Source organism: Oncorhynchus mykiss, chromosome 9, assembly GCF_057628025.1.
Source record: "Oncorhynchus mykiss isolate SJ-2025 chromosome 9, ASM5762802v1, whole genome shotgun sequence".
Lineage (NCBI taxonomy): Eukaryota > Metazoa > Chordata > Actinopteri > Salmoniformes > Salmonidae > Oncorhynchus > Oncorhynchus mykiss.
Genome location: NC_143030.1, coordinates 30,982,705 through 31,008,083, shown reverse-complemented (window position 1 = coordinate 31,008,083; position 25,379 = coordinate 30,982,705). Strand labels below are relative to the sequence as shown.

Here is a 25,379-nt window from a genome sequence, read left to right as displayed (position 1 = left end):
TATCTTGGCAAAGGAGAAATGCTCACTAACGGGGATGTAAACAAATGTGTGCACAAAATTTGAGAGAAATATGCTTTTTGTGCATATGGAACATTTCTGGGATATTTTATTTCACCTCATGAAACATGGGACCAACACTTGGTGCGTTTTATATTGTTGTTCAGTAGTTACAAGTGCGGTAAATGGATGACAGAAGAGAGAAAAGACCTCATCCTGTCCATGTTATTTTGTATTAAGGCCTGACAAAACTCCTGCCAAGTAATTGCTCTGGCTCTATGATGGCTGAACATGTCACTTGTTATTTCAAATCGTGAAAGAGAGAGAGAAAGTGTGTTTGTGTGCAATGTGTGTGCGTGAGAGAGTAAACAGGAACAACTAATCTTGGTCAACTCCTCTCACTCACTCACTCACTCACTCACACACACACACACACACCTGTCAATGGACCTGAGAGCTTGTAAGTGCTCTACAAGGACCAAATGTACCAGCAATAAAATACCAGGTTGTACATTAAAAGGAAATCATTATTGAATGATGGAAGAAAGTGTATGGACAAATAGGGGAGGTTAAGTATGCCTTGAATTGATTGATACGGTGTGAAAAGGCACCTGGCATTGAACAAATGTGTGTGTGCTTGTGTATGTCTGTGTGAGAAATGGCAGGCCCTGTTCACTGTCCCCTACTCCGTCTGGTAACACTGCAGGTCGTCTCACACACAGCCTGTAGGAGGCACTGACCTTCTGCTGTAGACAGCCTGTTAACCTGCAGTGTGTGTGGATGCGTGTGTCATGCACTACCTGGAAAGACCTTGGCTCAACCACAGAGCCGTGCAGAAAGTAAATGGGAATGCTTGTACTATACTGTAGCTGCACTCAAGAACTCTTTCTTCTACCTGCATGGCAATCAACATGCATCAAATGGAGATGTCCTGACTACACCTCTCCTTCCTTCTCCTTTCGTAATCTTCACATTCTCTATCTCCCTATCTTGCTCTCTTTCTCATGAGCACACGCACCCACAGTCTTGTTTAACTAACCTTGTTGGGGGACACAATTGATTGCCATTGAAAATCATATTTTCCCTAACTCTAAACATACCCCTAACCCTAACTCCTAAACCTTTAACTCCTAACCCTAATTCCAACTCTAATTCTAACCTTAACCCTAAACCCCTAGAAATAGTATTTTTTACTTGTGGGGACTAACAAAATGTCCCCAGTTTGCCGAATTTGTCTTAGTCTACTATTCTTGTGGGGACACACATACACTTGAATCCACCATTGTAGTGTGCTGTAATTCAGAGATGATACCCTTAGGGATTTCCATCAGTCACTGAGCCTAGCCATGCATCAACTCTCCAACTGCTAGAGAGAGACTGACATATGGAAACACAACTTTGAGTACTTCTTCACTAACATCCCCCATCAGGGCAGCCTAGAGGCCCTCAAGTTCTAACTCAATGAACGTCCCCCTAATGCTCTTCCTAGCCCTAATTGTATTTTATACAATGGGTGGGTCTAATCCTGAATGCTGATTGGTTAAAACCGCATTCCAGCTGGTGTCTATTCCACAAGTTGCCACCAGCAAAATCTATGACGTTAAAATGCCTATTTACTCTGTTCCATCTGACTGCAATCCACTGTCTCATCAGCCCAGCCAGGCAATTTATAAACTTGATCTCCACTATAAAAAGCATCTAGATATTATCTCATTTCTTTTAAATGAACATTTTGTTTTCAACAGCGGAGATGTATTTGCAACATTGTTTCAATATTCAAATTCGATCTCCTGCTGTCCCATAGTAATGAACGTGTTGGGACGAGACAGAAAGGCAGGCAGCGTTTTTGATCCAGTCTAAATCATGAATCAGCTGGCATCATTTTTATGGATATATACAAAAAAAAATTCAATTGAAAAAAGGTAAAACGAAACGCAGCTAATTTGCTCTCTTTCCAGCTTCAGTTTGCAGTGATTGTGTTACTGTAGCTGTGTTGTTGGCCAGCTCCTCTGAACAACAGTGTCCTGACGAGTGAGCACATTTTCTATGCCAGGTGAAATCGCACCTCATTAACTCAAATGTTATGGATGTACCCAAATAAACATGCAAATGCAGCTACTTTGCTGTTATTCTGGCTGCAATTTTTGACGTGACTAAGTTAGCCGTAGTTGGCTAGCTAGCAAGCAAGGGATAAGAACATTGCCAGCCAAACGAACGACTGGGTCGCATCCATAGATACAAAACAAAAAGACTGAATGACTGGGTCGCGTCTCTAGCAACCCTAGATTTGTGTCGGGACTATATCTTGTGGAAGGATGAAATGGGATGAATAAATTAATCAAAATAACATGGTCATGAAAATGTTTTTTAAAAGTTTGTTTTAAAAAATATGTTGGTAACACATTGTATAAAAGTGATTATGCCCTCAAAGCCGGTGTTTGGAGGATATATTGGCACGGTTTGCCAGACCTCGACGAACCAATATATCCTCCAAACACCGGCTTCTCTGGCCTTATCACTTAAGTGGACTGAACTGGTACTCACCTCCAACAATTTTCTCTTCAGAGGATACTTTTTCTTCCAGACCAAAGGAACAGCGATGGGGAGCACTATGGCTCCTAATTATGCTAACCTATACCTAGGAATGTTTGAGAAAGGTGTTGCTGAATCCAGACCTTAACCCCTTTCTCTCCCATATTCTCCTAATTCTGAGCTATATGGATGCCATTTTAGCGATCTATGCAGGGATCTAGGAAGAATGAGCACCTTCGTTTCACCATTAATTATGACCTACCCCAAATCAGTTTTCTTGATGTGATGGTTATTTAGGACAAAACCTCCCTCTCTATAGGAAACCTATGGACAGGAACACCCTCCTTAGAGGTGACAGCGTTCATCCACGTCCAATTATAAGTCTCCCTGGAAGTCAGATCAGCCACATAAGAAGAATATGCAGCTCTGATTCTTCTTACCAGAAACCGGCCACGGACCTCACATAAAGGTTTAAGGAAAGGGGGTACAAAGACAATTGGGTAAAACATGCCAATGACCGTTTTGATGGGCTAACACAGTTGGAAAGCCTTCAACCAAACACCTTCAACCCCTCATCCTTCACCCGATACTCACCACTGGGGAAAGAATTGTAAGGACATTATCAGAAAGCACTGGGACATTATTGATACTGACCCACAATTGAAACCTATCTATAAATATCCCCCACGTATGGTCTTTAAAAGACCCCAAACAGTGATTATCCACCAGAGAAAAGGGAAACTTTCTTGGACAAGGTTCTGGAGGGTAATTACAAACGTGGCCAATGTACTCGTGAAGCACGGGGGTGGCAGCATCATGTTGTGGGGTGCTGTGCTGCAGGAGGGACTGGTGCACTTCACAAAATAGATGGCTTCATGAGGCAGGAAAATTATGTGGATATATTGAAGCAACATCTCAAGACATCAGTCAGGAAGTTAAAGCTTGGTCTCAAATGGGTCTTCCAAATGGACAATGACCCCAAGCATACTTTACAAAGTTATGTCAAAATGGCTTAAGGACAACAAAGTCATAGTATTGGAGTGGCCATCACAAAGCCCTGACCTCAATCCTATAGAAAATGTGAGGGCAGAACTGAAAAAGCGTGTGTGAGCAAGGAGGCCAGCAAACCTGATTCAGTTACACCAGCTCTGTCAGGAGGAATGGGCCAAAATTCACCCAACTTATTGTGGGAAGCTTGTGGAAGGCTACCCAAAACATTTGACCAAAGTTAACAATTTAAAGGCATTGCTACCAAATACTAATTGAGTGTATGTAAACTTCTGACCTAGTGGGAATGTAATGAAAGAAATAAAAGCTGTAATAAATCATTCTCTCTACTGTTATTCTGACCTAAGACAGGGAATTTTTACTAGGATTAAATGTCAGGAATTGTGAAAAACTGAGTTTAAATGTATTTGGCTAAAGTGTATCTAAAATTACAACTTCAGGGTAGCCTAGTGGTTCGAGCGTTACTAGTAACCGGAAGGTTGCAAGTTCAAACCCCCGAGCTGGATTGAAAATAAGAATTTGTTCTTTAACTGACTTGCCTAGTTAAATAAAGGTAAAGAAAAAAAGTATATATATATATATCACTGTAAATATTGATCCCATTCCTTGTGTATGATCATATATTTCTATGCATTGAATGTTAACATTGTGAACTAATGTTATATATTTTTACCTCACTGAGTACTGCCCCTATATATAGGACCTTCCACCCCCCACCTGGGATATGGTTGCTTGATGAAGACCCAAGGTTGGAAACTTTGTCATAAATAAAATCACTTGGGAGCATGCGCAACAGTGTGTTGGCGATTACCTACATCTCCAGCACCTGTGGAAAGTACCTGTGTATGTTCTTCAGCTTTTGTACACTCCTTCTGTTCCTCATTAATATACACGACCTTGTATTTGACCTTTTACTTTATTTTTCACAGTATTATATTTCCCAATCTCTCTCTCTTTTCTATCTCTCTATTCCCTTACCAAGTCCCCTTCTGCTATCCCTCTATCTTCTCTCCCTCTCTCTCTCCTTTACTGTTTCGTTCTATCTGTCCCCCTCTCTCCTCACTCTCTCATTCCTCAGCACTATAAAGGAGGCTAAGACACCATAATAATTGCAACAGGCAACATGCAGTGGTGTAGGCCTATAAAGACATGAGGAGAGACCTCATCACTGCGACTACAGACTTGGTAATGATAACCATTAAATAAATGCTTCTCCCCCCTGGGCCTTTCTCAAAGCCATCATCCCTCCCCACGTCCTCCCTCTCCTCCTCTTCTCCACCATCGATTTACAACGGTCATTTACAAAGGCTTCTGTCTGCATAGCATTTGAACCCCATTGCCTGCCATGTGTTCAATAAGCCAACAGACGCAGCAGGCAGGTGGGCACTAACCATTTCTGATGAAAGAAGCCTACCCTGGCCCCGGATAGTTTCCCCTGTGTGTTGTGATGATGACTTGTATAATGCGTGTTAGGTAAGTACTGTTTCGGAAGGTTGGCGGGGGGGGGGGGGGGGGGGGGGGGCATGCTGCATTCACATGGAAATGCCAGGATTTCTAATTAAACTCTCACCTGCCAGCGGGTATATGCCACGCCAGGTAGACACCGGGTACAGATCTGTGGGTGAGAGGATGGAGATTGAGGCATTATTATTCAACATGTATGCACTAGGTTGTAGATGTCAACTGACATTTACCCCTCAGAGTAGGTCTATACAGGGCTGTGCCTGTAGCAATCCCCCAATTAACTGTGCTGTGCTTTGTGGTTCTATGATACTGTGTTCTACTGTACCGTGTTTTGTAGCACATTGCCCATATCCACAAAGCATCTCAAAGTATGAGTGCTGATCTAGGATCAGTTTGGCCTTTTAGATTATTATGATTAAGATGATATGTACAGATTTGAGATCAGCACTCCTACTCTGAGATGCTTCGTGGATATGGGCCCAGGCCTTATTTAGGTGACACTGTACAGTGAATATGTAGCACAATGACTATGAATTATACCTCCTGGTAATGCATACCTCTTCATGTCACATGTAAAAGGCCACCTCAGACACGTAATAATAAATATTAAGTACGCTCTGACATTTAGCAGATACCAATAACTGAAATGTGAACCCTTAGGATGGCCATGACTATGAAAAAGACCTGTCTTTCTAGTCCGCCGGATACTGTTTAGTGAACGCTTTCTTCCGTAGCATGACTTCCAAGCCCCTGACACAGAAGGAGATGCCCAGGTGTGAGCTCTCCCTTTATCTGTAAATCCTTGGCAAAGCCCTAAAACGTTCTCCAAGGTGAATGCGGGAGATGGAATTTAGATGTGCCTATCTTCAAGTAAAGGTCAAGTGGTCGTTGGGGAGGGGTGCGGAGGGATACAAAAAAAAAGTCTGGCTGTAACAAATGTGTATACTTACTGTACACACCCCTACGGAGGATGCTTCTCTCCTCGGGCGCCAGTTGCCGCTGCAACATCACCGTCGATAAAGAGTATTTTTCGGTCCTAATGCCAGGTTCGGCAATTTACTCGTCTTATATCAGCTCGATTGTGCTAAGGGGGTGGAAATATTAGAGGTGTGTCCTTAAAAACATGATCCAAAGTGCTAATTTCAGGCAGTGCTGATGAGGATATTTAAGACCATCCAAAAGCTATATGCTCATGGAATAAGAGTAGCCTAACGTGCTTTTGGTGCATGTATACTTCGTATTTAGAAACATTAAAAACATTTGTTTTCCCCATTTAGTTTGATATGATTAAAAACCAAGCACAGCCTCCCCTCCTCTCAATGAAGGCTTTTGTTTGTCTGCCCAAAGCAGTAGTCAAGACTGGCTCCTGAGACAGCTTGGAAATCCATTTTAATCACCAAAGCTTTATTAAAATATCACGTTTGAGAGGAGTTAAACAGTGAGCCCACATTCCCCTTTTCATCTATGTATTGTAGGCAGGCCCACATTATTTTAGCCATGCAGGTCCTGTTTTGGACGTGCTTAAAACCCCCTCCATGATGTCGGCTAGGTGTCCATGTCCATCATGAAACGAAAGACGACAACCTTGATGAATACCAGTGAACCTCGTATTCAGAAGTTATCTGTAACCTGTAAAAATACCTTGTTATCCAATTCCTATGTTCAAAAGCCAAGCCCTGCCTTAGGCCTAATATAATGAAAGCTGGTTCAACAGCAATGCGTGTCTTTTTTTTACTGGCAATTTTATTATATCATTACAGTTTACGTTACATTTTGTTGTTTAAAATAAATAAATACTGATTGCTTGTTTTTTGTTTAATCGTATTACAACCAAACTTATTAGAATGATTCACCTTCCTGGTTTTATGGTGACAACGTCCATGGTGCTTTTGCAATGCAACTTCTGTGATGTGTGATTGTCATCTGATCTGTAAGACGGCTCCGATTATGTTCATAAAACATACAGTTGCAAGAAAAAGTAAGTAAACCCTTTGGAATTACATGGATTACTGCATAAAATGGTCATCAAATTTCATCTGATCTTCATTTAAGTCACAACAACAGACAAACACAGTGTGCTTCAACTAATAACGCACAAATTATTGCATTTTTCTTGTCCATATTGAATACATCATTTAAACATTCACCATGTAGGTTGGAAAATGTATGTGAACCCCTAGGCTGATGACTTCTCCAAAAGCTAATTGGAGTCAGGAGTCAGCGAACCTGGAGTCCAATCAGTGAGACGAGATTGGAGAAGTTGGTTAGAGCTGCTTTGCCTTGTAAAAAACACTCACAAAATTTGAGTTTGATATTCACAAGAAGCGTTGCCTGATGGGAACCATGCCTTGAACAGAGTGTTTGTGTATTGTTGTGACCTAGATGAAGATCAGATAAAATTTTATGACCAATTTATGCAGAAATCCAGGTATTTCCAAAGGGTTCACATACTTTTTCGATTCGGGAGCAGTATAACAGCGAGTGGACATTCTATTTATATTGGATCTTTGTCCAGCTACTGTGAGAAGTTTGGATCAGCGGAGTAATTATTTATTGCTATTATTTTTATTTATTTTTATTATGCCCAGCTCACGTGGCCCCTTGATGATGTGAGGCCTAAGGGGCAATTGCCTCTTCTGCCTAATGGTAAGTCCGTCACTTACGGCTCGTGTTCACTAGCAAGTGGTAAATTGCTGCGTGCTGTTTAGGCCGCCAAGTGTGGCTCGTTTGTGGGCGTGCTGGGAGCATATGGCAGCATGTTCGATTGTGCGTCAAGAATTCAGCATAGCAAGTTTGTATGCCCTAAAACGCTCTGGTGACAAACAAACTTTGCAGCCCTGATTCCAATCATCCACATGGCTGGGAAAACCTATTCAAGTAAGTAAATACACTTAGAAAATTTAAAAAACAACAACTATGGCTAACTAACGTAAACTCACGTAAACTCGTACATCACCTTGGTCCGTACAATTGCCCTAATTTTAGCGCCTCAAAACGTAATACTTCCAGATCAACTGTAATGTCAATACCATTGTAAAGCACAATTTCTCCCCTTTCCAACAGAATCAATTACATGACATAAACGCTGTCCGTTTCTGCATAATTCAAGCAAGGCAATGAGCCCCGTCGGGTCTTTAAAAAAAATGGCGGGTGGGGAAGCGAAACTAATGCGTGATAGTGAGAAGGAGAGATGTTGTGTGGGAAAATTGCTTTTTTTCACTCGATCTGTCCAACTTATCACCTTATTGCCTCTAAAATGTAAATAAAACACTATAAAGAGTTTATATAATGTGTCATTACATACCTATTTTAAGGTTTGTGTCGAATTTGAATCGGGTTTTTAGGGCGGTGCTAAAGTGAACTTAGAAATAAACAGCGGCTTTGAGAATGATGGTCGCATGCAATGAAGACCCAAAAAATGACTAGGTATCCCCCCTTACCCCCGTCACTGTCCATTTCTTGTTTTTAAAGGATGAGAGAAGTGCTCCACCTGGTGGAGAGAGATTGTAAGACAGAAATAGTTGCTTTATGCGTGCTGTACGTTATGACATGACACGTCACGATGTAACGGAGGGTCCGTTTTTTCAACTTTTCTCCAATACTATAGAGCTATTACCATGTCGATCAACACTTGAATAGAAACCTAGTTCACACCCCCGATTTTGAAGTCAACACAGTCGCTACAGTCCCATTAGTTTTCTTTGTAGCCCTGTTTGAATGTTGAGGTTGCGCACATTTGTACGGAATGGGGTGAGTTTACGTTAGCTACAGTGCAGGCTAACTCAAATGAGCTGCTAAGGTAGCTAGCTAGCCAACTTTACATACTGTATAGATAGCTGGCTAAGTGAATAAAATATCACCAGCTACTGTACCTAACTTCATGTTAGCTAGCTATCTTAATGTATTTATCACTGTAAAAAAAACTACAAATGCATTTGTAGGTAGCTAGCTAACAGCCATGGAGGAGGGTGAAAGGACAGCAGCTCCAACTGTCAAAGTGACAAAGTAGGTTAGAAGTGAGGACGGATATAATAGTAACATGATATTCAATGCGGTCTAATTTGAATATAATGAAGTCTGTTTCTCGTGAGGTGTTCTGTCCTCAGATACAAAGAGCTTTGAAAGCCTGTCTACAGATGAATAGGTCCCAATGAAGAGCAGTGGTTCTCAGTCCTGGTTCTGGGGACTCAAAGGGTTGCACATTTTTGTTTTTGTCTTAGGCTATTTGAATTTCTTTTGAATAATTAGACACCCTATAACCCACACCTACACACTCATGTATCAATCTGATTGATGGATTGTGTTGTGCAGTAAGCAGCCTCAGGTGTACAACTGTGGCTCCTTCTACCTTCATAGAATATGCAAGAGTGTCAAGCATTGAAAATAGTAAGACACTTCATTATTTCTATAATTATGCTATATTGTTTGTCCTCGTCTGTCCGTTCATGTTTTTCAGCATATAGTATTCTGCATCCACTTCCAACAGGAAGTATTATTAAAAATATGCTTTACATTGAAATACAGATAGAGATGCAGTAGTCCCAGAGTTAATGATCCAAGGTCAGTTTTGCATTTCACCTCCTAATTATGACAGTGTCAGACTGACAGTGTCGGAATAAAAAAAAAACACAAGGCTTAAACATGCTCTCTCTCCATCTGTCTCTCGTCTGTAGGTATGTTTTGATGTGAGAGAGGATGCCAACCCCCAATCCCGTCATCGCCACCTCACCAGCTCTTAATTTAACCTTCGGGCTGACTAGAGACACTATTATGTAATTGTGATGAACTGAGAGAATATTCGGGTAGCACTGTGATTCATTAACCATATTCTGCCTTCCCTGCTCCTATGTACTTACCTCTTTCCCTTTCTGTCTTTTACACCTCTCTTGCCACCTCTTTCTTCCTCTGTTTTTATAATGCAAAACAGATGTGCATTGAAGTAAAGATTGAATTTACAATTATAACATTTGTAGTGCATGTATTTATAACACATGGATAATGAACTTCTTTCAGTAAAGCATTTCACATTCTCTACTGGTTGAAATTAAGTCTCTCATTTGATGAAATACTACACCTATCCTGTGTTTATCAGATCAATGCAGATTAAGGAAATTAGATATTGAGATTAACCGGTTTTAGAGTATTTACATGATGCATAGGAAGTGTAGTATACTGTAAATTCTATTATTGTATATTTCAATTACAAATCAGCCTTTAACTAGTTAAATCATGTGTAACCATTGATGTCCCAGGGCCAAGATTGATAAACACTGTTGAAGTGTATAATTGTAATACATACTGTACATGCAGACACAGCATTTCAAAGGCTGGAATTTGATACTCCTGGTATTGGATATGACTGAAAAATTTAAAATACATGAACTGCACCTTTGTGGCCAAAAGTTTTGAGAATGACACAAATATTAATTTTCACAAAATCTGCTGCCTCAGTTTGTATGATGGCAATTTGCATATACTACATAATGTTATGAAGAGTGATCAGATGAATTGCAATTAATTGCAAAGTCCCTCTTTGCCATGCAAATGAACTGAATCCCCAAAAAACATTTCCACTGCATTTCAGCCCTGCCACAAAAGGACCAGCTGACATCATGTCAGTGATTCTCTCGTTACCACAGGTGTGAGTGTTGACGAGGACAAGGCTGGAGATCCCTCTGTCATGCTGATTGAGTTCAAATAACGGAGGAGGGTGGAGGGTGGTGCTTGGAATCATTGTTCTTCCTCTGTCATCCATGGTTACCTACAAGGAAACACGTGCTGTCATCATTGCTTTGCACAAAAAGGGCTTCACAGGCAAGGATATTGCTGCCAGTAAGATTGCATCTAAATCAACCATTTATCGGATCATCAAGAACTTCAAGGAGAGCAGTTCAATTGTTGTGAAGAAGGCTTCAGGGTGCCCAAGAAAGCCCAGCAAGTGCCAGGACCATCTCCTAAAGTTGATTCAGCTGCGGGATCGGGGCACCATCAGTACAGAGCTTGCTCAGGAATGGCAGCAGGCAGGTGTGAGTGCATCTGCATGCACAGTAAGGCAAAGACTTTTGGAGTAAGGCCTGGTGTCAAGAAGGGCAGCAAAGAAGCCACTTCTCTCCAGGAAAAACATCAGGGACAGACTGATATTCTGCAAAAGGTACAGGGATTGGACTGCTGAGGACTGGGGTAAAGTAATTTTCTCTGATGAATCCCCTTTCTGATTGTTTGGGGTATCCGGAAAAAGGCTTGTCCGGAGAAGACAAGGTGAGAGCTACCATCAGTCCTGTGTCATGCCAACAGTAAAGCATCCTGAGACCATTCATGTGTGGGGTTGCTTCTCAGCCAAGGGAGTGGGCTCACTCACAATTTTGCCTAAGAACACAGCCATGAATAAAGAATGGTACCAACACATCCTCCGAGGGCAACTTCTCCCAACCATCCAGAAACAGTTTGGTGACGAACAATGCCTTTTCCAGCATGATGGAGCACCTTGCCATAAGGAAAAAGTGATAACTAAGTGGCTCGGGGAACAAAACATCGATATTTTGGGTCCATGGCCAGGAAACTCCCCAGACCTTAATCCCACTGTGAACTTGTGGTCAATCCTCAAGAGGCGGGTGGACAAACAAAAACCCACAAATTTTGACAGACTCCAAGCATTGATTATGCAAGAATGGGCTGCCATCAGTCAGGATGTGGCCCAGAAGTTAATTGGCAGCATACCAGGGCAGATTGCAGAGGTCTTGAAAAAGAAGCGTCAACACTGCAGATATTGACTCTTTGCATCAACTTCATGTAATTGTCAATAAAAGCCTTTGACACTTATGAAATGCTTGTAATTATACTTCAGTGTTCCATAGTAACATCTGACAAAAATATCTAAAGACACGGAGGCAGCAGACTTTGTGAAAATTAATATTTATGTAATTCTCAAAACTTTTGGCCACAACTGTATATTAAATGTACAGGCTACAATGTGGGGATCTCATGCATGGTAATAACTACATGTATATACGACTTGCATCCTTGGCACAAAGTTATATTATATTCTACTCAATCCATAGGCTTCATTAATGTCATTCATAATGTTTTGAAGTTGATACAACTAGCTATGATAGCTGGGGTTCATAGCTAGGTCCTGAACTAATATGCATACCAAACGTTTTAGGGTCCATACACAGATCGGCTACATAGCTAGCTACACATCCATAGGCATACAGGTATTTGTATACTCCATTGCACAATAATGTTAGCTAGTCAGCTAGCTTGCTAAATCGCAATTTTCGTAAATTAATTTTATGAATAAAAAAATATGCATAATCGTTTGTCTCTACATTAACTAACATATTGCTCTCAACTCTACATTTTTTCCATGATTCGTTATGACGTTATAATCACTTTCATTTGCTTCCATCCTACTATTTTTTCAGACATCTTTGCTGAAGAAAGTCCCTAGCCTTGGGTTGCATAGCGTCAAATTCGTCATGGGAACCACTCGATATGATTGGTCATCGCCCAGCGGTGATAAAGTTTATATTTATCACCGCCTCCCACGCCACGTTCGCACCGCCCAAAGGTCCCCCCTGCCTTCTCCACTTCTCACCGCTTTCCGTCCATTGAAAATGAATGGGAAGCGGTGTTTCACTGCGCGGCATCTTGTGCTAGTGTACACAGAGCCTACCTATCTACAACAGTCAATATTACTACCTTAGAGTACTTCTACTGCTATTATGCCTACTTCTACCCAATGTTGGGATTAGCTATTTGGAAAAGTAATTACCTTCAATCAAAGTTCGGAGATTAGGATTGAATCATTCCAAGCAGAATTAAAATAGTGCGACCAGGTCTCTGTGACAATAGCTTGTAGCCTAATAAAACACCAATATCTGAAATATTTATTGTTCTTATCAAAGCAATGATAAATTAAATGTCCATCACCGGAGAAAATGTTTTCGAACTTTTCTGAAATGGCCTGGACTTTAGGCTACAATATAGGTTTACTTGCAGCCTCGAAATTCAATTAATAGCCCGGGCGTTAATTTGATTAAATCACTGAACACAACAGGTGCTTATTAGAGACAGGCTTCTATTTGAGCCAGGCATCTATTTCCTTAATCGACAAAGTTTTTGCTAATTTGCATAGTTAATAGTTTAATGCTTGCAGTTTCTTACTGTCGACAAAAATTGATTATTTCCATATTGTTTTTTTGAGTCACTAGTGAATTTTTTAAATGTAACAAAGCAAACAGTAAACCTCGTAAACAATTCATGATAATTAATGGTAACAATTCATTTAGACCAGCCGTTTACTTCAAATTGGTGTTTATTTGTTGAAATGTGTGCCGTTGCCCGGCTACTAAAAGGAACAGGCCGCTATTTGAGACTCACCGTTTAATCGAAGTTGTACAGTAAACTGTAAAAAAAACATTAGAATGCTGACATAACCACAATGAATTGACTTACTGTGGCAACATCGTTTCAGAACATAAGGCTACTTTGAGCAATCAATTTATAACAGGAAACGAGTTACAGCATGAATTTGGTAAAGACAATATATATAACACGTTACATTACTCCGTTATCCCCCAACACAAAAAATATTCTATTCATAAATTTTCAGTTTTACAAACAGACAGATAATTAACAGCAAACAATACATCAATAATACCCCCCACCCCATTCACTGACAGAAGGCAGAAAAAACAAAAACAGAAAGGAAAAACTGAAGACAGCATTGCTCTTCAGAAATCGGCACCACCCTTTATTGATATTTGACATACTGTATAAGGAATATGTGTGCTGATACCAATTATACTTTTTTTTGCATAAAGTTATTGCCTGTAGGGGATTTCATTGATGAAAAAATAAGCGCGGGAAGAGAGGTGTTGTGTGTATCTTGTTCAATAGCGAGCCATTGAGGGAAAGAGGGATCTACCACACCAGGACATGCTGGCATGCAGGCATGCTGTCAAATAAACCAGTGCTCTAACATTTGCTGCTATAATAATGCTGAAAATGTGTCAGGCTTAGGCCCCTCAACTTAGTGTTTTTTTTTTTTAGATACGGTGGGTGTATTTTGTTTCCCCTCCACAAAAGGCAGGATGATATAGAATCCAAGGATTTGAAAAAAAGCTTTAGTTAAAAAAACAGGCAGATTCTGAAAGCGATAAAAAGGACTCTGGGGAGCGTAACCATAGAAAAAGGCAACACTCTCCAGATCTCAATGTTGTGCTTCAACTTTTCTATCACGTTGAGATAGTTCCATTTATAAATACATTTTGAATCCTTAGGGAGAGCAACAGCTAAATATTTGATTTTGTCTTTTGCGATTTTAAAAGTTTTATTTTTAATAAAGTCTAGGTTTAAGTTGCCTTTAGGGGGCAGTTTACGGTGTACCCAGAGAGTTCTCCAAATGATTCAATGAGCTCCAACAGTGGTGGAAGTGACTTTTCGGGGAGTGAAAGGAACAACATGATACTATGATATGATAAAGCGGCCATTGGGGTCGCTTATAGTTGAAATATGTTTGAATGGGACATTGTTTCGAAATAATATGGCCACGTACTGATGACAAAGTTGATTGATGAATCTGCAAAACCCAACTACATCTTAATCTCAATTTTTCAGTATGCTTCATGTGAGTTTCTTGTAAAAGTATAGCCTCCGGATAAAGATTTAAAATGGCCAAGTGGTAGAGCTACCAGAGCCATAAGAAAGTATTATGTGGTCCTCAGCTATGAGTAACATTGTAGCAATATGGCGTAATATGAAAAGAGCGAAGGACATATGAAAAACCCATCCTCCACCTCCCAAAACGCAGTAGAATATACAGTTGAAGTCGGAAGTTTACATACACTTAGGTTGAAGTCATTAAAACTCGTTTTTCAACCACTCCACAAATTTCTTCTTAAAAAACTATCGTTTTGGCAAGTCGGTTAGGACAAGTCATTTTTCCAACAATTGTTTACAGACAGATTATTTCACTTATAATTCACTGTATCACAATTCCATTGGGTCAGAAGTTTACATACACTAAGTTGATTGTGCCTTTAAACAGCTTGGAAAATTCCAGACAATGATGTCATGGCGTAGAAGCTTCTGATAGGCTAATTGACATAATTTGAGTCAATTGGAGGTGTACCTGTGGATGTATTTCAAGGCCTACCCTCAAACTCAGTTCCTCTTTGCATGACATCATGGGAAAATCAAAAGAAATCAGCCAAGACCTCAGAAAGAAATTGTAGACCTCCACAAGTCGGGTTCATCCTTGGGAGCAATTTCCAAACACCTGAAGGTACCACGTTAATCTGTACAAACAACAGTACGCAAGTATAAACACCATAGGACCACTCAGCCGTCATACCGCTCAGGAAGGAGACGCGTTCTGTCTCCCAGAGATGAATGTACTTTGGTGCAAAAAGTGCAAATCAATCCCAGAACAACAGCAAAGGACCTTGTGAAGATGCTGGAGGAACAAAAGTATCTATATTCACAATAAAACGAGTCCTATATCGACATAATCTGAAAGGCCGCTCAGCAAGGAAAAAGCCACTGCTCCATAACCACCATAAAAAAGTCAGACTACAGTTTACAACTGCACATGGGGACAAAGATCGTACTTTTTGGAGAAATGTTCTCTGGTCTGATTAAACAAAAATGTTACTGTTTGGCTAAAATGACCATCGTTATGTTTGGAAGAAAAATGGGGACGCTTGCAAGCCGAAGAACACCATCCCAACCGTGAAGCACGGAGGTGGCAGCATCATGTGGTAGGGGTGCGTTGCAGTAGAAGGGACTGGTGCACTTCACAAAATAGAAGGCATCATGAGAAGGAAAATTATGTGGATATATTGAAGCAACATCTCAAGACATCAGTCAGGATGTTAAAGCTTGGTCGCAAATGGATCTTCCAAATGGACAATGACCCCAATCATACTTCCAAAGTTGTGGCAAAATGGCTTAAGGACAACAAAGTCAAGGTATTGGAGTGGCTATCACAAATCCCTGACCTCAATCCTATAGAACATTTGTGGGCAGAACTGAAAAAGCATGTGTGAGCAAGGAGGCCTACATTCGTGGCCAAAAGTTTTGAGAATGACATAAATATTAATTTCCACAAAGTTTGCTGCTTCCGTGTCTTTAGATATTTTTGTCAGATGTTACTATGGAAGACTGAATTATAATTACAAGCATTTCATAAGTGGCAAAGGCTTTTATTGACAATTACATGAAGTTGATGCAAAGAGTCAATATTTGCAGTGTTGACCCTTCTTTTTCAAGACCTCTGCAATCCACCCTGGCATGCTGTAAATTAACTTCTGGGCCACATCCTGAATGATAGCAGCCCATTCTTGCATAATCAATGCTTGGAGTTGTGGGTTTTTGTTTGTCCACCCGCATCTTGAGGATTGACCACAAGTTCTCAATGGGATTAGGGTCTGGTAATTTCCTGGCCATGGACCCAAAATATCGATGTTTTGTTCCCCGAGCCACTTAGTTATCACTTTTTCCTAATGGCAATGTGCTCCATCATGCTGGAAAAGGCATTGTTCGTCACCAAACAATTATTGGATGGTTGGGAGTAGTTGCTCTCGGAGGATGTGTTGGTACCATTCTTTATCCATGGCTGTGTTCTTAGGCAAAATTGTGAGTGAGCCCACTCCCTTGGCTGAGAAGCAACCCCACACATGAATGGTCTCAGGATGCTTTACTGTTGGCATGACACAGGACTGATGGTAGCGCTCACCTTGTCTTCTCCGGACAAGCTTTTTTCCGGATGCCCCAAACAATCGGAAAGGGGATTCAGAGAAAATGACTTTACCCCAGTCCTCAGCAGTCCAATCCCTGTACCTTTTGCAGAATATCAGTCTGTCCCTGATGTTTTTCCTGTAGATAAGTGGCTTCTTTGCTGCCCTTCTTGACACCAGGCCATCCTCCAAAAGTCTTCGCCTCACTGTGCGTGCAGATGCACTCACACCTGCTGCCATCCCTGAGCAAGCTCTGTACTGGTGGTGCCCCGATCCCGCAGCTGAATCCATTTTAGGAGACGGTCCTGGCGCTTGCCGGACCTTCTTGGGTGCCCAGCCTTCTTCACAACAATTGAACGGCTCTCCTTGAAGTTCTTGATGATCCGATAAATGGTTGATTTAGGTGCAATCTTATGACCTCACCTCCACAATCGCCCAACCTCCACCCAATTGAGATCTTTTGGGATGAGTTGGACTACAGAGTGAAGGAAAAGCAGCAAACAAGTGCTCAGCATATGTGAGAACTCTGTTGGAAAAGCCTTCCTCATGAAGCTGGTTGAGAGAATGCCAAGAGTGTGCAAAGCTGTCATCAAGGCAAAGGGTGCCTACTTTGCAGAATGTCAAATATGAAAGAATTTGGTTTGTTTAACACTTTTTGGGTTGCTACATGATTCCATGTGTGTTATTTAATAGTTTTGATGTCTTCACTATTATTCTACAATGTAAAAATAGTCAAAGTAAAGAAAAACCCTTGAATGAGTAGGTGTGTCCAAACTTTTGACTGGTACTGTGCACACTTTGACACACACACTAAGCACCATTCATTTGTATCTCTCTCTCTTAGTCTAATAAATGGGATGCCAGTGAGATGTTAAACTAGTACGGGCTCAGTCATGTGTGTCAATGCAATAGAATCCTACTCTGATGTGTTCTGCCTGCAACAAAATCTCCTGCATAGTTAGTTTTGCTTCGGTATGTTGCATTGAAAGTGGCTCATATTGCGTTCACTCGATCACTATTGCCACAGAAAAGGGAAATGTTGATAGTGTTAACAGGGAAAACTCTAGAAAGTTGGGTGAAGTTCACTCTCGTGCTTCTCTCCGTGGGCTGATATTTCTTCTGCATGGGGGCAGTCTCGGGGCTACTGCACAACTTGGAAGGAACATTGCTGATGACTGTATTACAATCATGTTGGTTAGGCTTACTTGAGTTAAATTGTGTTATGTTTTGGTATTGAAATACTTTCTGTAACTGGTGATGACACTCCAAATAATAATGGAGAAATGGTAGAAGAGTAACTAATAGCGACAATTACTGCTTAGTACATCATGGTGCGCTAAAAAATGTGAAAAAGCCCAACGGGCGTCTATTACCAGAATGCTAGCAGAATTAGCACAGGTAATAGCAAATTTCCATGTAGGCTACTAGCTAAATGACATTCAGTAGTTCCTATCCTATATATGTATACCTTTATGACCTGGATTACCTGTATTTGCAATTTGTTTATTACAGTTTGCGCTCTTTAGCATATTTAGCTAGTAGCCTATATGGAAATTTGCTATTACCTGTGCTAATTCTGCTAGCATTCAGGTAATAGAGAATCTGTGGTATGAATGAAAGATTACTGTACACCAGCAGAGCCCATCCAACTTGAAGGAGCTGGAGCTGTTTTGCCTTGAAGAATGGGCAAGAATCCCAGTGGCTAGATGTGCCAAGCTTATAGAGATATACCCCAAGAGACTTGCAGCTGTAATTGCGGCAAAAGGTGGCTCAAAAGGTGGGGGGGAGGGGGGGAGGGGTGAATAGTTATGCACGCTTAAGTTTTCAGTTTTTGTGTCTTATTTCTTGTTTGCTTCACAATAAAAAATGTGTTGCATCTTCAAAGTGGTAGGCATGTTGTGTAAATCAAATGATACAAACCCACCCAAAATACATTTTAATTCCAGGTTGTAAGCAACAAAATAGGAAATATGCCAAGTGGGGTGAATACTTTCACAAGCCACTGTACAAATATTTCCAATACAATGACAGAACTGTTTCTGGGAAAGTCAGATGATTTACCCGGGTTAATAATTAGTCATAGAGAGCGGAACAAAAAATCACGGTTGTCATTTCGCCTTTTTCTTCTTCCTCTTTTTAAGACGGACATAAATAAGCCCCCTGACCTATCTAGCAGAGAAGCAGGCACAATGAGCAAGCTCACTTTACTTGCAGGTAAAAACATTCTTAATATGTTCACATATATTCTGTTTGTGTGAAATTCTTATTTTTATTGACTCTAAATATGTGCTTTTGAAGGTCTGTGCTTCGCCCTGTGCCAATTGGGTGAGTTTCCACTTAAAAAAAAAACATTATGACATTTCCCACACATTATTAAATCAACATTTTATGATTTTTTTAACTTGAATTGTCACTCAGTATTCATCAAGAGAATTATGTTTGTTTGTATCAGTCATCTAATATTGTGATATACAAGAACGATGCTACCATGAAGTTGTGTCACCCTGGGAAATTCTGACTGTGACTCTGCAAAAACCATATATGATAGACATTCTGTTCCTGTCTAAGGCTCGACCTCCCAACTGGTCTGCTACTTTACCAACTGGTCCCAGTACAGACCTGGAACTGGGAAGTTCCTGCCAGCTAATGTTGACCCTCACCTGTGTACTCACCTGATCTACGCCTTCTCCATTATCAACCCTGCCAATGAGCTTGCCACCTATGAGTGGAATGATGAGACCCTCTACAGTTCCTTCAATGGACTTAAAGACAGGTTTGCATCTTTTACCAAGACATTCTGAGATGTTCAGGGGTAATTATTTACTGACAATAGTAATTGTATTTTTGTCATCTAACAGAAATCCTCAGCTCAAAACACTTTTGGCTGTCGGTGGATGGAAGTTTGGCACACAACAGTGAGATATCTAATTTCTTATATTTACATAGGTAAAAGGTAGTTTATTTTTGAAGGATTGATAATATCTTTTATATTTAGTAATGTCAACTTGTTTGAGCATCCCTAATTCTCCCTAGGTTCAGTATCATGGTTTCATCACCTGACAATCGGCTGAAGTTCATCCAGTCTTCGATCAGTTTCCTTCGGAGGCATAGTTTTGACGGGCTGGACCTGGACTGGGAGTACCCTGGAGCACGGGGCAGCCCTCCAGAGGACAAGCAGAGATTCACACTGTTGTGCAAGGTGATGGTTAGGGTTATGGTTAGGCCAGGATGTGGACATGAAGCCATGATTACGGCTAGGGTTATGGTTGTGCCGGGGTGTAGCTAGTTTTGGGAAACAATGCTACTAGACTTTTATTTAGGGATGTTCAGACCTTTCCATATGTCAATACATGTAATGCCATATGAGTAAAAAGACATCTGTTGTTTTTTGTAGGAGCTCCTCGAGGCCTTTGAGGCTGAGGGCAAGGCAGTCAGCCGCCCCAGGCTGCTGCTTACGGCTGCCGTGGCTGCTGGGAAAGGGACCATTGATTCTGGCTATGAAATTGCAGAAATTGCTAAGTAAATATGGATTTTAACATTATAACCACCTTAGTCACATTTTAGAAAACCATAATACAGTGAACAGGATCCCATTTGGATTAATGGATGTGTATTAATTAAACTTGTCTTATGGGTCATTCCATATCATTTCAATCACTTTTTGACTGCACCTCTTTTGATTTGAACGAAACCTTTCATTCGTGTTTACCCATGGTGGAAGTGGTCAGAAAGTGACTTTGGACCTGAATGCCAAAACATTTAGGAGCTAGAGGTGCTCAAAGTTGACCACTTTTGCATACCCCACCCTACCATGAGACATTCATGTCTTTATCACTAAAAAAGAGAAACTGTTGAGTTTGATATCATTTTAAAGCTGAAATCATATGGAAATGACCTTTCTGTCTTTAGATACCTGGACTTCATTAGCGTGATGACCTATGACTTCCATGGATCCTGGGAGACCTTCACAGGACACAACAGCCCTCTCTACCAGGGATCCCATGACACAGGAGACCATATCTACTTGAACACAGTGAGAAAGGGGCTTTCAATGAATAAAACACCATAAATCACACTTCTAGTCTACATGTTAAATAAAGCCCATCAAATGTGAGTGTAAAGAAAGTACTGTGTACATTCATGCAATCTCTCTGGCAGGATTTTGCCATGAAATACTGGCGAGATCAGGGAGCCCCTGTTGAGAAGCTGATGATGGGATTTGCTACGTATGGACGTTCGTTCCAGCTCGCCTCTGTAGATAGTGGGGTCGGAGCGTCAGCCAACGGTGCTGCTGCAGCTGGACCTTTCACCAGGGAAGCTGGTTTCTGGTCTTATTATGAGGTAGCAAGGCTTAATTGCGTTTGAAAGGTATCAAATTGATAGTTAACTTTTCGATTGAGGTAACCTGTTGCCCCTCATGTTTCCAGATCTGTACTTTCCTCCAAGGAGCCAGTTTCCAGTGGATTGAGGATCAAAAGGTTCCCTATGCCTCTAAAGGAAATCAGTGGGTAGGATTTGACAATAGGGAGAGCTATGACACAAAGGTATGCAGCAGTATTCCTGGGTTATGTTCCAAAATGTTGGACCAAACATCTATTTTTCAACTAAGCTAAGAAATTGCAAAAGACTCAAAGACATACTCCTGTTATTTTCTTATGCTCTCCCTTCCTAAGGTCGGCTACCTTAAGGAAAATGGCTTTGGAGGGGCCATGGTTTGGAATCTGGACCTGGATGACTTTGCTGGACAGTCATGTGGACAGGGCAACTATCCCCTGATCAGCCATCTTCAAAAACTCCTCAACATTGGTAAATCACGTTTAAACTTTCTTACTTGTCCAAACATATACAAACATGTCAATGTTTTTTTTTGTGGTCGAGTGCTATTCTGAATAGACATATTAAATTGTCTTTTCACCCAGAACGACCTCCCCTGCCACCTACACACACCCCAATGCCAGGGGAACCACCCACAGTCAAGGCCACAACTAAGGCCAGTGGTAGTTTCTGTGCAGGCAGGGCTGATGGGCTGTATGTCAAAGCAGATTCCCCGAGCTCTTTCTATAACTGTGCTAACGGCATCACCTGGATCCAGAGCTGCCCCGCTGGCCTCGTCTTCAGTGACAGCTGCAAATGCTGCAACTGGCCCTAGGACTGTTATTTGACCTATGGGAGAGTTGGGTATGTTGAACCATTTTTTTAAAAACATTCAGCATCACTACGTCAAGGGAAATATAATAGTCTTCCTAACAAAGATATCTACATATATTTCAGGATCTTGTGTATCGCTGGAAATAATCAGAATGTATGTAAACATACTTTACCATAGCCTCTCTTTTGTAAAATGTACATGTTCGTTTTCTTTTTTGTCAATGTACCTTTTCAGTGTCACAGTCAATTGTTTCATTCCTTGCTGCTGCTCAAATGAACTTCTCACTTCCTTGGTTGCTTTCTCAAGAACCTCAAGGGGGGCTAGATCACTGCTTGTTTTAAGTTTGTGTACATAGGTCACTACCTTGAGTAGAGGTCGACCGATCAATTGGAATGGCCGATTAATTAGGGCCGTTTTCAAAGCAATCGGAAATCGGTATTTTTGGACACCGATTTGGCCGTTTTTTTTTTAATACATTTGGAACATCGTTGGGCGATTAGGCCTTTCTCGTAGTCAGCGTTCCAATTCATCCCAAAGGTATTCGATGGGGTTGAGATCAGGGCTCTGTGCAGGCAAGTCAAGTTCTTCCACACCAATCTCAACAAACCATTTCTCTATGAACCTCGCTTTGTGTACGGGGACATTCACTGGAACTGAGGGGCCTAGCCCGAACCATGAATGCCCCAGACCATTATTCCTCCTCCACCAAACTTTACAGTTGGCACTATACATTGGGGCAGGTAGCTTTCTCCTGGTATCGTTCAAACCCATATTCGTCCGACGGACTGCTAGATGGTGAAGCGTGATTAATCTTTCCAGGGAACACGTTTCCACTGCTCCAGAGTCCACTGGCGGCGAGCTTTACCCCACTCCAGCCGAGACTTGGCATTGCGCATGGTGATCTCAGGCTTGTGTGCGACTGCTCGGCCATGGAAACCCATTTCATGACGCTCCCGACGAACAGTTATTGTGCTGACATTGTTCCAGAGGCAGTTTGGAACTCGGTAGTGAGTGTTGCAACCGTAGAAAGATGATTTTTACGCGCTACTCGCTTCAGCACTCAGCGGTCCCATTTTGTGAGCTTGTGTGGCCTACCACTTCGCGGCTGAGCCGTTGTTGCTCCTAGAGGTTTCCACTTCACAATAACAGCACTTACAGTTCACCGGGGCAGCTCTAGCAGGGCAGAAATTTGACAAACTGACTTGTTGGAAAGGTGGCATCCTATGACTGTGCCACATTGAAAGTCACTGAGCTCTTCAGTAAGGCCATTCTACCGCCAATGTTTGTTTATAGAGATTGCATGGTCGTGTGCTCACTTTTATACACCTGTCAGCAACGGGTGTGGCTAAAATAGCTGAATCCACTCATTTGAAGGGTGTCCACATACTTTTGTATATACTGTAGGTTTAGGACCTCATATTGTAGCTTAACTGATGTACAAAACAAATTTTAAACTATCTACTTTGGTTTAGATACGAGCATGAAACCTATAACACAATAAATTAATTTGACTTTGTGAAAATCTGTTTTTTGTACCTAACTTGCTAACCATTCTTTCCATGTGGTTTCTTCCTTCACAGACTCCATGAAATGATGACCTCGGCTCGTCCTAAATATTTGGTCACATGATTAATTCTGTGTATGGAGTTCTAACTTGAATATACTTATTCCTGTCACTATATAAGGCCTTATCAATTATGTCACGTGGATAATGAATGTATATGTTATTCAAGGGTGAAGAAGAGTTTTGTTTATGGAAAGTTACTGTGAGAGAAAAGGGGAACAGAGACTATAACCAAAGTCTGTTCACTAATGTGAACAGAAGGTCGCTTGTAAACATCATGGAGTAGTGATCGGATAAAGAGCAACAGCGCAACATTTAGGCAGTATTGGGCAACAGATAGCAGTTTGGAGAAGTTACACCCCTAACCTCATTTTGACATATAAATGCCTGTTTGATCATGTGCAAAGTGTGCTTGCAGCTGAAGCACCCAGTTTGTTGAATAAACGTGGTTTGAGCTTTTTCTAGTTGTCCGTTTGAGTTTATACTCTGTTCAGAACCTAACAATGGTTTCCTAGAAACACGGGGTGGCTCAACTAACCCTTTTGCTCAATTTACCCCACTCTCCTCTATGTACAGCACTGAGGGGCAATTTTCACATTTTTATGAATGACACTATATACAGTGTATCTTCCAAACACACAGGCTATATTAATCATACAAAGTAAATATCCTGTTATTTCATTTACTGGCTGTGTGTCATCTCACGAGCTAGGTTTCCATCCTATTTGCAATAGATTTTCATCCAAATATTCAAGACTCTGAATAAAACAGTTTGCCCATTCTTCCACCAGATGTGTTTCCATCAAACATACTTTTTTCTGGATAAAAGGCTGCGGGTGATGACATAGTGCACATACAAATAACTTTTGCTGTTAAATTCCCATGTACCAAATGAAAAAATACAAGTTAAAGGAGAATTTCACCATGGCTCTGCCACAGCATATAGTCCTTACTATATTAACCACATTGCGTTTTTGTCGTGAACATTAACATTATCCAAACCAAAAGCTAGAACGAGCACATTGTCATTTCACTGGTAGAATCGGGAAGTTTCGACTTCCTGTGTATTTATCTGTTCATAGTGGAACAAAGTCCAGCATTCATAGCGAATGCAGATATCGCCCCGCTAGCTAGATGAGGCATGCTCACAAACATGGTTTGTCACGTTGTTTAATTTCAAATGACCAACACACAGTAATCTAAGAACTTCTCTAGGCAATTTACTTTTTCAACGTTTGTTTTTCACTCACATTTGTCATCCAAATCCAACTTTATTTGCAACATGCGCCGAATACAAGTGTCGACTTTACCGTGAAATGCTCACTTACAAGCCCTTAACCAACAGTGCAGTTTAAGAAAATATTTACCAAGTAAACTAAAATTAAAAGTAACACTAACAATAATAACGAGGCTATATACAGGGAGCACCATTCCCGAGTCAGTGTGTGGGGGTACAGGCTAGTTGAGGTTATTTGTACATGTAGGTGGGGGTGAAGTGACTATGCATAGATAATGAACAGCGAATAGCAGCAGTCAGTCCCTCGAGGATTTCGCGGAAAAAAAATGTGTGATTTCTGCAGCTAAAAACACTTGATTTTGTGGCAGCTTTTCTGAAATTCTGCAATACATTTTGCAATGGGTTTTTTTCATGGTCATTTCATATAAAGCAATACAAAGTCATGTGTGCTCAGTTTTAGGACGATTTTAAGCATGGCATCTAAAGTTCTCAATTCTGTTTATTTTCCTGAACAAACAGCTCTGTCATAATCCACTCACACATTCACTCACACACACCTCTCCTCACCATCAGGCTTGGGGTTTGCTATCAACACGAGATACACCTCCAACTCACACACTCTCTCTCTCTCTCTCTCTCTCTCTCTCTCTCTCTCTCTCTCTCTCTCTCAAAAAAAACAAAGCTGAT

The 25,379-nt window shown here is 41.1% G+C and overlaps 1 protein-coding gene across 1 annotated transcript; it reads left to right on the top strand.

Moving 5' to 3' along the window:
- The first annotated feature begins 18,893 nt into the window (after window positions 1-18,893).
- Window positions 18,894-23,911, top strand: chi (myeloid cell lineage chitinase). Its single transcript, NM_001124383.1, is given in 12 exon segments — window positions 18,894-18,956; window positions 19,041-19,067; window positions 19,311-19,515; window positions 19,601-19,657; window positions 19,776-19,941; window positions 20,137-20,261; window positions 20,652-20,775; window positions 20,901-21,083; window positions 21,170-21,286; window positions 21,416-21,548; window positions 21,662-21,920; window positions 23,472-23,911. Coding segments are annotated over 11 exon segments (1,392 nt in total). The 5' UTR covers window positions 18,894-18,931; the 3' UTR covers window positions 21,892-21,920; window positions 23,472-23,911.
- Window positions 23,912-25,379: the final 1,468 nt, after the last annotated feature.